The sequence below is a fragment of the Cyprinus carpio genome, chromosome B9 (assembly GCF_018340385.1).
Source record: "Cyprinus carpio isolate SPL01 chromosome B9, ASM1834038v1, whole genome shotgun sequence".
NCBI classification, from domain to species: domain Eukaryota; kingdom Metazoa; phylum Chordata; class Actinopteri; order Cypriniformes; family Cyprinidae; genus Cyprinus; species Cyprinus carpio.
In genome coordinates, this window is record NC_056605.1 from 18434673 (window position 1) to 18448203 (window position 13531).

Below are 13531 nucleotides of genomic sequence, written 5' to 3' on the forward strand. Positions count from 1 at the left end.
AACTTGTGGAAAATGGGCATCCGATGACCCGTTTAAAGAATTTAAAACTTTTATTCAGCTAGAATGCATTAAATTAATCAAAAGTGACAGAACTAAACTATCTTACCTGTCTTATCTTGCCTACTCTATAATGCAAACTGAATTTGTATGTTTTTTGTAGAATAAATACAGGGAGGAATATGAAAAATCAAAGGGGCAGCCCTATGCCATTTCGGCTGACACACCTGAGATGATTCGCATCAAGAAGGCCCAGGAGCAGCTCAGTGAGGTATGTACCCTTGATGGATCATTTTCAGTCTGTTAGAATATATTTTGCAAGATCTTTGTCGCATTTATAAAAAAAAAAAAAAAAACCTTCTTAGTTTAGATCTCCTAATAAACCACAACCAGATGCTTCTTAATTCTAGCAGATATTGTACATTTTTACTAACCATGAATATTTTTGGTAACCCAGGTGAAATACCGTATGGAAGGACTGAAGGCCAAAACCACCAGCCTTTATGATGGTGAGGCTCGTGAGATTGCTCATGTGAAGCACGTCTCTGAACTCATCAGCAAAGTAAGTGCTAGTGTCACAACAGTGACCACCCAACTAGTGTAATGCTGATTCCTTTCCTTGTGTTTTTTATTGTCATAACATCAGTTCTTTACATATGTCTTTTCTAGGTTCTGTACAGGCAAAAATGGGATGAGACTAAGGATAGGTACTTGCTTCCTCCTGATGCCCCTGAGTTGGTTCTTGCTGTGAAGAATGCAGCAAATTACAGCAAGGTACATCTCTGATTCCTGTCTTAAGCACTAAAGTGATATTTATACTGTCATTACTGGCTGATTCACCCTCTACGATGATTGAATATCCCCATCAGAAACTGTACACAGAGGCATGGGATGAGGATAAAACCATGTACTATCCATACAGTGACAGCCCAGAGCTGCGCAGGGTGGCCAAGGCCCAAAAAGTCCTCAGTGATGTGAGTAAACTTGTGATATTTTACTGCGTAACTTAAAGAAAAGGTAAAACAATTATTATTAAATTGTGTTGTGTTGTCAAAAATCTGTTGTGCACCACCTTCACAGATTGTTTACAAGAAGGGCCATAATGAGCGCAAGGCAAAGTACACGTGTCTGGCTGATCCCCCAGAGGTTGAACAGGCCAAGAAAAACTTCGCCAATCGTAGTAATGTAAGACTTCCCTGAATTTCCATTTTCCTTAAGTGTTAATAAAGGGTTAATACCGTTTTTACAGTAGTTTCCATCTATCAGACTTATAGCAGTTGAGGGGTTTATTCTACAGTATTACATTTAAATATCTTCTGTCCCTGCTAAATTGATTCTGCTCGCAAAAGTCTTTGGGAATGAAATGTAAGCCATAGAAATAATGAAAAACATTTCTTAAATTCTTCACAGCTTAAATATCATGAAGATTACAACAAGAACGTCAAGGGCAAATGGTGTGAAACCCCTTACTTTGATGTCGCTGTTGCTAGAATGGCTATGGACAACATCAGCGACGTAAGTGCAAGAAATCCATCATGCTTTCCAAAACATATTCTGATAGAATATTTCAAATAAATGCATTTTATTAATATACAAAATTCTTAATGTTAAAATCATATAAAACTAAGTGTCACACTTTGATTTCTTTTCAGAAAAAATATACGGCTGATTTTGAAGAGATGAAAGACCAAATTTATTTTATGCAAACAGACACACCAACATACGCTTCCAATAAAAAGGCTCGTGAAGCTGCAAGTACGGTAAGTTTCGGGAATTTATGTACATTCCTTTCTTTTTCTTTTTTTTTTCTTCACACATATAGTGGAGTCTGTAAATCTGATACTGCACGAAAATCTGCTATTTTTTCTTTTAAACTTGGACATAAGCAGAGTTTTTTTGTTTTTAGAAAATGTAAGAAATGAAAAAATCAAACTAGCTATAAAACATTCTGTCATTCGTGCATTGCCTCCAAATTAAAAATAAAAGTGAGGTAGCACTTACTGATAGTCTTACTTTTTTAGACATATTTTCTCATTGTAAGAAACAACCCTCCCATGCTGACTCTTTAAACAGATCATGAGGCAGTCCAGAGATTCACATGTCTGATCTAGTTATCTCTGTTGATCCCCGCTTACTAATTTCTCATTGCCTGCATCACAAGTGAGGACATGAAAAAACAGGATTAGACCCAGAGTATATTTATGCACAGTAGCTATAAAAGAAACCAGGGATGAGAATCAAAACAGAGACCAATTTTATTTACTGGACTTGTTGTGAACACTTTGTGTTGACTTAAAAAAAAAAAAAAAAAAAACTGTGACAAGACCTCATGACTCATATCGGTTTCACAACCATTTGTCATTTATTATATGCATTTTCCCACCTCAACAGGTCAAATATAAGCAGGACTATGAGAAGACAAAAGCAACGTCCGATTACAACGTTCTCCCTGCTACAGAGAACCCCCTTCTCAGACAGCTGAGATACGCAGGCACCATCTTGAGTGATGTATGTTAATCCAGATCTTAATCATTAAAGTGGTTTTTCTGCTTTGACAGGAAATGTTTATGGTCTAAGAGGTTTTTACTAAGGTTATGCATAATAAATATAGCCATAGGCAGATGAAATACATTATTCAAGGAAATACAAATACTGACAACATTGACAAAACCAAAGATGTTACGGTGAGTTCTTGTCTAAAATCTAAAATAGATTTTTAGCAGAGCTCGGTGTCAATGATGGTGTGGATTATAGCTTTATTACTCAGTTAGTGTAAATATGTAGCTCATTTAAATTGATCAGACCTGATAATTGGATGGAATCTGTGTGGCCACTGTTTGGCACATACATTGAACCAAAATGATCCTAAAGTGTTCAAAATGAGTATTATAATGCATTTCCTCTCATCATTTTCTCATGATGTTATTTTGAGAATTTAAACAACTCTGTCTTGAAATACGTCAAGTTTATCTCAAATTGTTGACTCATTGCTGACATGCCTTTGTTTTGCCTTTTCTAGAAAGTATATAAAGCTAATTATGAGAAATCACGGGGATTCAGCATCAATTACTGCGACACTCCCAAATTCAAGATGGACAGTGTATTGAAGAAGTTCAATGATGTGAGTGATGATTTCATAATTTGCTACAAACATTTGATATTTCCACATATCTGAAGTTTATATTGGTCTCTTTCCTCAGGTCCGTTATAAAGAAAAGTATGAAAATGAGGTGAAGGGTCATTATGTTGGTAGCTATGAAGATGTATTTACAGTTCACTGCCAGAAGATGGAAGAATTAAAGAATGATGTAAGTTACCCTAATGTATATATGTGTATATTTCCATCTTCTTGATTTAAAAAAAAAATGCATTTGTGTATTAACATTTGCTTTCTCTGTCTTTTAAAACAAATCTACAAAGCTGATTATGAGGACATGAAGGCCAGATGTTTCTTCCCTCAAACTGTTACACCTGAATATGAAGCCAATAAGAAGCTTCAGCAATGTCAAGATGTATGAACATACACACACACACACACACACATATATATATGTACTGTGTATATATCTACTTTAATGGGGTACAGAACCTGACATTAGGTGATTTTTGTGTGTGTGTGTGTGTGGTTTTTTTTGCAGAAAGTTTATCGTCAACATCCAGACAAGGTGAAGTTCACACAGGTGACAGACTCACCTGTTCTAGTGCAAGCTGCCATCAACGCCAAACAGCTGAGTGATGTACGTAAACAGCTTTAACTATTATGACTAAATAAAACCAAAGAAACCAAGTTTACCAGGTGGTTCATGGACCTTGTCAAATGTTGCCCTAGAAAAATCCCAGCATTCATTAGAGCGCAGTTGTCATCTCAGTCCCGCTGACAATAGAGTAAATCCCTAGACATATTATTAAAGCTGTTGTCTGTGCTATTTCAAGTGGTAAGTCACAGGCTATCAAAACCTAATATACAACTAAAGCCAATACTTTTGAGACTGAGGAGCCTTCTAGTGGTGTTCATCAAGCTCATCCTGCTTCACTGAACACCACAATCATGGAGCTCTAGGAAAATACTGGGAAATTTACTAAGGCAGTGTGACTTTATATAATGTATACTTAATTGTGTATGAGCATGATATGTAAGATTACATTTTTACTAGCCATTATAGTTTACGTTTGATGCAGAATATATTATCATTGACACTTTTTCTATTTTTTACAGCTCAACTACAAGGAAAAGTATGAGAAGGAGAAGTTTAAGTGTTACCTTCCTCCTGATTACCCTTTCTTCATTCAATCTAGAGTTAATGCGTATAACCTTAGTGATGTAAGTTCATTCCATCTTCATTCATAGCAGTGAATTTGACTGAAACCTGATCATAATGTATTACTTTCTCTATTTCATGTTCACAGACGTGTTACAAGTTTGAATGGGAAAAAGCAAAAGCAAAGAAATTTGAGGTGAAAGGGGATGCAATTTCTATCCTTGCAGCCCGTGCTCACACTAACATCGCCAGCGATGTAAGTAAATGGGATATTTGGGTCATTTGAAAGAAAGTGTGTAATAAAACAATGCAGAATATTTTAGGTAATTGTGACACTGATATGGTCTTTAATTTTAGGTGAAATACAAGAAGGAATATGAGAAGAACAGAGGACAGATGGTTGGGGCCCTCAGCATCGAAGATGACCCTAAGATCATGCATTCAGTGCATGTTGCTAAGATCCAAAGTGAGGTACGGTTCAGCTAGTGCATTTCTGATAACTTGTATACCCAACCCTGTAGTTTTGTATGTACTAACAGTCCATTTTTTTATCCTCCGAAATATTTCTGAACAGCGTGAGTACAAGAAAGACTATGAGAAGATGAAGACCAAGTACCATTCTCCACTGGACATGATGCTTGTGACACTTGCTAAGAAATCTCAGGCCATTGCCAGCATGACTGGCTATAAGAATATCCCAAACCGTTACCTCCTCCCTTATGACAGCATATCACTGGACCATGCAAAGAAGGCCAATGCTCTTCAGAGTGATGTAAGGATCCCTGCTGCTCTAGAAACACTGGAATGAGCACAGATGCTATTCTAGTTCAAAGTCTTACATTACATTTGGATTTATGCATTTAGCTGTCTTTCCCCTTGGCTGACTGCCTGATGTTCTTTTATATCGTAACACATAAATAAATTCTAGTCAGAAGTGGGTTGTATCATTAATATTTAAGAATTTGAGTATTCATCATTTTACAATGCAGGATTAGTCATCAGTATTTTTGGGCCATTTTGGTCCTGAAAGAAGAAGACTTACAGCGCTCTCTCCACCCTAATACCATGACTGGAGGTGCCCTTAGCAAGGCACTGAAACCCCCAACTGCTCCCCGGGCGCCGCAGCATAAAATGGCTCTCCGGGTGTGTGTTCACAGTGTGTGTGGTGTTCTATTCATCATTTTACAATGCAGGATTAGTCATCAGTATTTTTGGGCCATTTTGGTCCTGAAAGAAGAAGACACAGAATTTGACATAAATATATCTACTTAAAGATCTTTTTAGGAGTTCTCTAGAATATAGATGATTTCTCTATTCAAAAAGACATGGAATAAAGCCACAAATACCAATTATTTTGAAGTGTTTTTTTATGTACGACTTTAATGTGCAACCTATTTACATTTTAAATGCATTTTCTAAACAAAATAAGTTTTTTTTCACGTTTATGAACATGACCAAGTCCATATAGCAAAAGATGATCAATCATACCTTTAATTTTTTGTGTTACTGATTTTTCTGTCATTTGTACACAGAATGAATACAAGTCCGAATTCAATAACTACGTCAAAGGAGCGCCTTGGGTGCCTTACGGCTCTATGGAAGTTGAGAAATCCAAGAAAGCAGGGGAGATCTTAAGTGAGGTATGCCACTTCCTGTTTTTACCCATTTAAAGAATTGATTTCTATTGTCATCAATAATGTAACTTTTTAAAATTTCTTACTTTTACGTAGAAAAAATACAGGCAGCATCCAGACTCCATACCTTTTACTGCTATAGATGACCACCCTCTCCAGCTGCAGGCTAAAGTCAACCAGATGATAAGAAGTGATGTAAGCAAAAACATTTAACATGGTTAAATGTTGCTCTGAATAAATGCTAAACCAGCACGTTTATGTGATCTGTGAATATTTTCCCCACTATAGCTGCACTATAAGAAAGGTCTGGATAAAATCCTTCAGAAAAACTCCCTGCCTCCTGATGTCCCAGAGTTCCTTCAGGCCAGGTGTAATGCCTACAACATAAGCGATGTAAGTAAAAAAAGCCCTAATGTTTCATGGTATCTGGCATATTGTTTTTTGCAAAGTTGGTGACTCTGTATATCTATTGCATCTCTGCTTTTTAGAAATGCTATAAGCTTGAATGGCTGAAGACTATTGCAAAGGGCTACGATCTGAAGCCTGACGCCATCTCTGTACAAGCTGCAAAGGCAGCAAGACATGCTGCTAGTGATGTAAGAGATCCTTTCATAAGTCCATAAAGGAGACAGGTGGAGAGAAAACTGCAGTGTGGAACATATTAATATTAAATAAACTGTTGATTTACCATACCTTTCAGGTTCAGTATAAGAAGAAGTATATGAAGGACAGAGGCCACCATGTTGGCTTCCGTAGCCTCCAGGACGACCCCTTGCTGGTTCACTACATGGAGGTGGCTAGAATGCAGAGTGATAAACTATACAAGAAGGATTATCACAAGGCTAAGCTGAAGTACCATACACCTGTGGACATGTTGAGTGTTGCGCATGCCAAACATGCCTCAAAGGTTCAGACATATGCAGGATACAAGCAGCATTTCCATCATTACACCCTGCTGCCTGAAGCCATGAACCTGGAGTTAGCTCGCTCCATGAACCTCAGCTCCAGTGATGTAAGAAACATTTAATCATCTTAAACTCTTTATGTGACTCTCAAATCTAGATTTACACAAACTGTAGCATCATACTTTTTTCTTAACACTGATTATACAGACCATAAACAATACAATTCCAAAATTTGGGGTTAGTAAGAAAATTAAGAAAGAAAGAAATTAATACTTTTATTCAGCAAGGATACATTTTATAGCTCAAAAGTGACAGTAAAGACATTTTTGATGTTAAAAATGATCTTTCTATTCATCAAAGTATCCAGAAAACAATGTATCACAATTTCCACAAGCTTATTAGTATGATTTTTGATAGATCATGTGACACTGAAGAGTAATGGCTGCTGAAAATTCAGCTTTGCCACAACAGGAATTAATTATATCTTATAATATGTTAAAATATAAATAATATAGTATAAAAGATGTGTTAAAGTTTGTATTTCTGTAAATGTGTTAACTAATATGCCCTGTTTAATTCCATTAGGTCCAGTATAAACAGGATTATGAGAACTACGTAAAGGGCACTGGCTGGATCCCCATCGGTTCTCTAGATGTTGAAAGAGCAAAGACTGCTGGTGCAGCTCTCAATGAGAAGAAGTACAGGCAGCACCCAGACACTATCAAGTTCACCAGCGTTCTAGACACCCCAGTCATGGAACAAGCCAAACTGAATGCACAGCAGCTAAGCGATGTGAGGGACAAATGCCTGCTGTTGTTTGGTGTCCATGATGAATGTCCATAATGAAGGTTAAATATATTTAATTTATGTTTACTTTCTGAATCATGTCAATTTTGTTTTCCAGAGACTGTACAAAGCCAGTGGTGAGAAGTTCATGCACACTTACCATCTCCCTGCTGATGCACCAGAGCTTCTGCAAGCCAAATACAATGCTGTCAACATCAGCAAGGTAAGAATGCTGTGTATTTTATACTGTATATGACAATGAGATGGTTAACAGTATCAAGTTCAACTGCAAGCTTGTGTTTTCTTTTGCCTCTTTTGCAGACATACTATACCTACGCACACAAGCAGGATCTTCTGAAAGGACATCAGATGAAGCATGATGCCATTCCTATTGTTGCTGCGAAATCCTCTAGGGATATTGCCAGTGATGTAAGCAAGCATACATTTAATTTATTATATTTAAATTGTTGGAGTGCATTGTTGACTTACATGCAACTGTGTTGTGTTGTTTTTTATAGTACAAGTATAAGCTTGCTTATCAGAAGGCTAGAGGTCACCATGTTGGCTTCCGTAGCCTCCAGGACGACCCCTTGCTGGTGCACTACATGGAGGTGGCTAAGATGCAGAGCGAGAGGAACTACAAGAAGGATTACCACAAGGCTAAGCTGAAGTATCATACACCTGTGGATATGTTGAGTGTTGTGCAAGCCAAAAACGCCTCAAAGGTTCAGACATATGCAGGATACAAGCAGCCTCTCCATCATTACACCCTGCTGCCTGAAGCCATGCACATTGAACTGGCTCGCAACATGATGGAGATCCAGAGTGATGTAAGCACAACTAAATAAGGCTATGATGATACTTAAACCTAGGATGATTGCTGTTGTGACAAAATGATTAACAGATCACATTTTGTCCATAGAATTTGTACAAATCAGATTTCAACAACGTCTTCAAAGGAGCAGGCTGGGTTCCCATAGGTTCTATAGATGTTGAGAAGGCCAAGGCTGCCAATAAAGCCCTTGATGAGAGGTCATACAGAATTCACCCCAGTACGCTAAAATTTACCAGTCTGACAGATCAGATGAACATGGTTTTGGCCATGAACAACACAAAACTACAAAATAAAGTAAGTATACTTCAATAATTTATTGTGAATGATAACCAGAATGATGATCTAAAACTGATTTATGGACTCTTGTTTGCTTTTCATTTCGTTTTAGGCTGCCTATAAAGCCTCTGGGGAGAAATTTATGCACACCTACAATTTACCAGCTGATGCCCCAGAGTTCCTGCAGGCCAAATATAATGCCCAGACTGTGAGTAAGGTGAGTACAAAAGCATATCAAATCTAAATTAAATAAAGGAGAAACACTTTTTAATATGATTCTGTGTTAACATTGATTCATTATTAGTTCAAGTTAGCTATTGCATTATCAGTCTTCAGCGCATTCAGCTTAATTGTGTTACCACTAAAGATTCTTGCAGGTTTTTTTTTTTTCCCCCTCATGTCATTTCTTTTTTTTTCTTTTTCATTGTTTTTATGCTATGACCTTATCAGTTAATTGCATTTTATTTATAAAATTGTATTTATTATTGTTAATATTATTATTACCAATGAAACACTAAAACAATGTGAATGTTAAAAAACTCTTATTTTACAGTCACTCTACAAGGCACAGTGGCTTGTGGACATTGCTAAAGGCTATGACATGAAACCTGATGCTATTTCCATTGTTGCTGCTAAACAAGGAAGACACATTGCCAGCAACGTAAGTGTAAAATGTATCTCGCATTAAAATGCTGAAGGTCTTGTTCAGCAGTACCAAAAAAAAAAAAAAACATTTGCAATTTCACAATGAATGTACTGGACTGATTAGAATCTGCTGTTCTTTGATCACAGTACCAATACAAAAAAGCATATGAGAAAGCAAAAGGCCACCATGTTGGCTTCCGTAGCCTCGGACGACCCCTTGCTGGTGCATTACATGGAGGTGGCTAAGATGCAGAGCGAGAGGAACTACAAGAAGGATTACCACAAGCTCAAGCTGAAGTACCATGCACCTGTGGACATGTTGAGTGTTGTGCAAGCCAAAAACGCCTCAAAGGTTCAGACATATGCAGGATACAAGCAGCATTTCCATCATTACACCCTGCTGCCCGAAGCCATGAACCTGGAGTTAGCTCGCTCCATGAACCTCAGCTCCAGTGATGTAAGTCCATCCTGTTTTAGACCCACACATCCCATTTGGAGGGGGTACTAGGGGTTTAACAAAGGTATTAAACATTACCTTTGTTGTCTCCCAGGTTGAGTACAAGAGTGAGTACAACGCCACCATGAAGGGTATGGGTTGGGTGCCCATTGGTTCACTGGCTGTAGAGACCGCAAAGGTTGGAGGAAAGATCCTGAGTGACTACAACTACCGCACTCACCCATCCAACTACAAGTTCCACAAACTTATGGATTCTATGGACATCGCATTGGCTAGTGCCAATAATAAGATCATGGACAAGGCAAGTCTGGATTTAGGGTATTTTCACTGGTTTGACTGGTTTAAAATTAAAGGTCAATCTATGAAAATGTAAACCCTTTTGGTTGCAGAAATCCTATCATGCTGCCTGGGAAAAGGACAAGCTCAAGATTCATGTGATGCCTGACAGTCCTGATATTGTCCTGGCCAAGGCCAATGCATTGAACATGAGCCAAGTAAGACTAACTATTGCATTCATTCAAAAGATCCTAATTAATAATCAAAGCAAAAAAAAAGTCCAGTGTGGTATATTCCATTGCCTTTTCTGTGTATTTCAGAAACTCTACAAAGCTGGGCTTGAGGAAATGAATAAGAAAGGCTATGACCTCAAACCAGATGCTATTTCAATTGTGGCTGCCAAAGCCAGCAGGAATATTGCTAGCAATGTAAGTATCCTATTATCCTATCTATTTTTGTCTTAGTACTTTCTAATAAATGTTTGCAAAATCATTCATCCTTTCGGATAAATCCATGTTTCTGTCATGACAGTACAATTATAAACTGGCGTATGAGAAAGCAAAAGGCCACCATGTTGGCTTCCGTAGCCTCCAGGATGACCCCTTGCTGGTCCACTACATGGAGGTGGCTAAGATGCAGAGCGAGAGGAACTACAAGAAGGATTATCACAAGATCAAGCTGAAGTACCATACACCTGTGGACATGTTGAGTGTTGTGCAAGCCAAAAATGCCTCAAAGGTTCAGACATATGCAGGATACAAGCAGCATTTCCATCATTACACCCTGCTGCCCGAAGCCATGAACCTGGAGTTAGCTCGCTCCATGAACCTCAGCTCCAGTGATGTACGTCCATCCTCTTTTAGATCCACACATCCTATATAGAGGGGGTAGCTCATAACCTTTGGGACTGAAGTAGAATTTAACAGTATAATTGTTGTCTCCCAGGTTGAGTACAAGAGTGAGTACAACGCCACCATGAAGGGTATGGGTTGGGTGCCCATTGGTTCACTGGCTGTAGAGACCGCAAAGCTTGGAGGAAAGATCCTGAGTGACTACAACTACCGCACTCACCCATCCAACTACAAGTTCCACAAACTTATGGATTCTATGGACATTGCATTGGCTAGTGCCAATAATAAGATCATGGACAAGGTAGATTACACTTTTTAATAAACCAGTATAGTAATGATCCATCATTTCTAAGATGTATGTGCATCTAATCTAATTGATGACATTTTAATGGATTATTTGGATGGTCTGATCAATAAATAATATTTTGAATGTGTTTTATTGTAGCAAGCATACACCGATGCTTGGAACAAGGACAAGTTAAATATCCATATCATGCCTGACAGTCCTGAAATCATTCTTGCAAAGGCTAATGCAGTCAACATCAGTGAGGTAGGTGTATTCTATGTATTTGCAGAATATTAACAATTTTTAGTTATTTATTTTTGAAGTACCTATTGAGTAACATACATTATAGACAAAATATTCACAGCTTTTTCTTCACCAATGAGCATGGTTCTCAGAGCAGAATCAGAACTTGTTGCATGTATCTGAACTGTAGATGTGTTTCCCTTCTGAATCATTCAGTCTGTTTGAATGAACCAGTTGAGTGAATTTATCATTGATTTATTAAACGCATTAATAACATGTACAACTTGTGCTGTTTTGAATACAGAAAGCCTACAAAGCAGGACTGGAAGCCCTGAAGAAGAAAGGTCATGACCTCAAGGCAGATGCTGTATCTGTGGTTGCAGCTAGGGCCTCCACAAATATTGCCAGTGATGTGAGTTACTCAAACAGTTTCTGTCACTAGTGCTATCCAAATATTACCATTTCTGACTTCTACAAATTTTCTCATTACAGTACAAATACAAAAAGGAGTACAACAAAGCAAGAGGACATCATATTGGCTTCCGTAGCCTCCAGGACGACCCGTTGCTGGTTCACTACATGGAGGTGGCTAGGATACAGAGTGATAAACTATACAAGAAGGATTATCAAAAGTCCAAGCTGAAGTACCATACACCTGTGGACATGCTGAGTGTTGTTCATGCTAAGCAGGCTACGGCTGCTCAAACCTATGCTGGATATAGGCAGATCATTACACATTATAATGTTCTACCTGATGCCATGAACCTACAGCTAGCCCGTAACATGCAGACGATCGCAAGTGATGTGAGTCGAGATTGTGATGTTGTATTTTAAATGTTTAATATGTTTTGATTTTTATAAAATGCTATTCTTTTTCAATTTCATTTTATATTGGTCCTCTCTAATTCTGCAGAACATATACAAATCTGAGTATAACAATTACATCAAAGGAATGGGATGGATTCCCATTGGATCTCTGGATGTGGAGAAAGCGAAGACTGCTAGCCGGATAGGCAGCGAGAAACTGTATCGCACACATCCCAGTAACTTCAAGTTCACTAAAGACATGGATTCCATGGATCTGGTCCTAGCCTCGGCCAACAATGAAATCAAAAACAAGGTGAAAGTTGAAACCATTTGACTTGACACTGAGCTTTGCTTTTGATTATCTTGATTATTAGGTTTGGTCAATTGACTTTTTAGAGAAACATAATTAATACTTTCATTAGCCAGTATGTTTCAGAATAATTTAAAATGGACCCATTTATTCTTCCTTCAGCAAAAGTATACTGCAGCCTGGGAAGAGGACAAAACCAAGATTCACATTATGCCAGATTCAATGGAAGTGGCTCTTGCTCGTCAAAATAAAGTTAACTACAGTGAGGTTAGTGATGTTGCCAGATTCATTGCTGATTGATTGCAAACAGTAATTGTCATTAAGTCACAATATTTAAATAATCTTTTCATATTCTTCTTTAGAAACTATACAAACTTGCCAATGAACTAGCAAAGAAAAAGGGTTACGATCTACGTGCTGACGCCATCCCAATTCAAGCTGCAAAAGCGTCATGTGCCATTGCTAGTAATGTAAGTTTTTTTTCTCTTATTGGACCCAGTATATAATTACTGTGTACTTATCAAAATGTAATGGATATTTTAATGGACTTTAAACAGTACAAGTACAAGGCCGGTTATCGTAAGCAAGTTGGCCATCACATCGGGGCCCTCAGCATCCAGGATGATCCTCTGCTCATGCTGGCCTTGAACTCAGCTAAGATTGCTAGTGATGCTCTTTACAAGAAGGACTTTAACAAGTCCAAGACCAAGTTCAATCTCCCAGTAGACATGTTAGCTTTTGAGTTGGCCAAGAAGAACCAGATCCAGGTCAATGATGCCAACTACAGAACCTACCTGCACAACTGGACCTGCCTGCCCGACTCTAATGATGTTGTCCAGGCCAAACAAGTCTATGACCTCCAAAGTGATGTAAGTCTGATTTTACTGCAGTTTTGTACATATATAAATAAGGCTGATGGCCCATCCTTATGAAGCTTGTAAACACTCCATATATGTCTGCTCTT

General features: G+C 38.0%; 1 protein-coding gene across 1 annotated transcript in view; it reads left to right on the top strand.

The window, feature by feature from the left end:
• Positions 1–13531, top strand: part of LOC122134417 (nebulin-like) — a 48025-nt gene that overhangs the window by 5119 nt on the left and 29375 nt on the right. The window contains 42 exon segments of the mRNA XM_042731293.1: positions 161–268; positions 455–559; positions 667–771; positions 867–971; positions 1078–1182; positions 1408–1512; positions 1650–1757; positions 2389–2505; positions 3017–3118; positions 3198–3305; positions 3405–3509; positions 3636–3734; positions 4214–4318; positions 4405–4512; positions 4614–4727; positions 4831–5028; positions 5789–5896; positions 5987–6085; positions 6179–6283; positions 6379–6486; positions 6591–6902; positions 7381–7587; positions 7700–7804; positions 7903–8010; positions 8100–8411; positions 8504–8710; positions 8805–8909; positions 9246–9353; positions 9485–9543; positions 9545–9794; positions 9889–10095; positions 10184–10288; positions 10391–10498; positions 10602–10913; positions 11016–11222; positions 11367–11471; positions 11755–11862; positions 11943–12254; positions 12364–12570; positions 12730–12834; positions 12930–13037; positions 13125–13436. Of these exon segments, the coding sequence (XP_042587227.1) occupies positions 161–268; positions 455–559; positions 667–771; positions 867–971; positions 1078–1182; positions 1408–1512; positions 1650–1757; positions 2389–2505; positions 3017–3118; positions 3198–3305; positions 3405–3509; positions 3636–3734; positions 4214–4318; positions 4405–4512; positions 4614–4727; positions 4831–5028; positions 5789–5896; positions 5987–6085; positions 6179–6283; positions 6379–6486; positions 6591–6902; positions 7381–7587; positions 7700–7804; positions 7903–8010; positions 8100–8411; positions 8504–8710; positions 8805–8909; positions 9246–9353; positions 9485–9543; positions 9545–9794; positions 9889–10095; positions 10184–10288; positions 10391–10498; positions 10602–10913; positions 11016–11222; positions 11367–11471; positions 11755–11862; positions 11943–12254; positions 12364–12570; positions 12730–12834; positions 12930–13037; positions 13125–13436 (6186 nt within the window).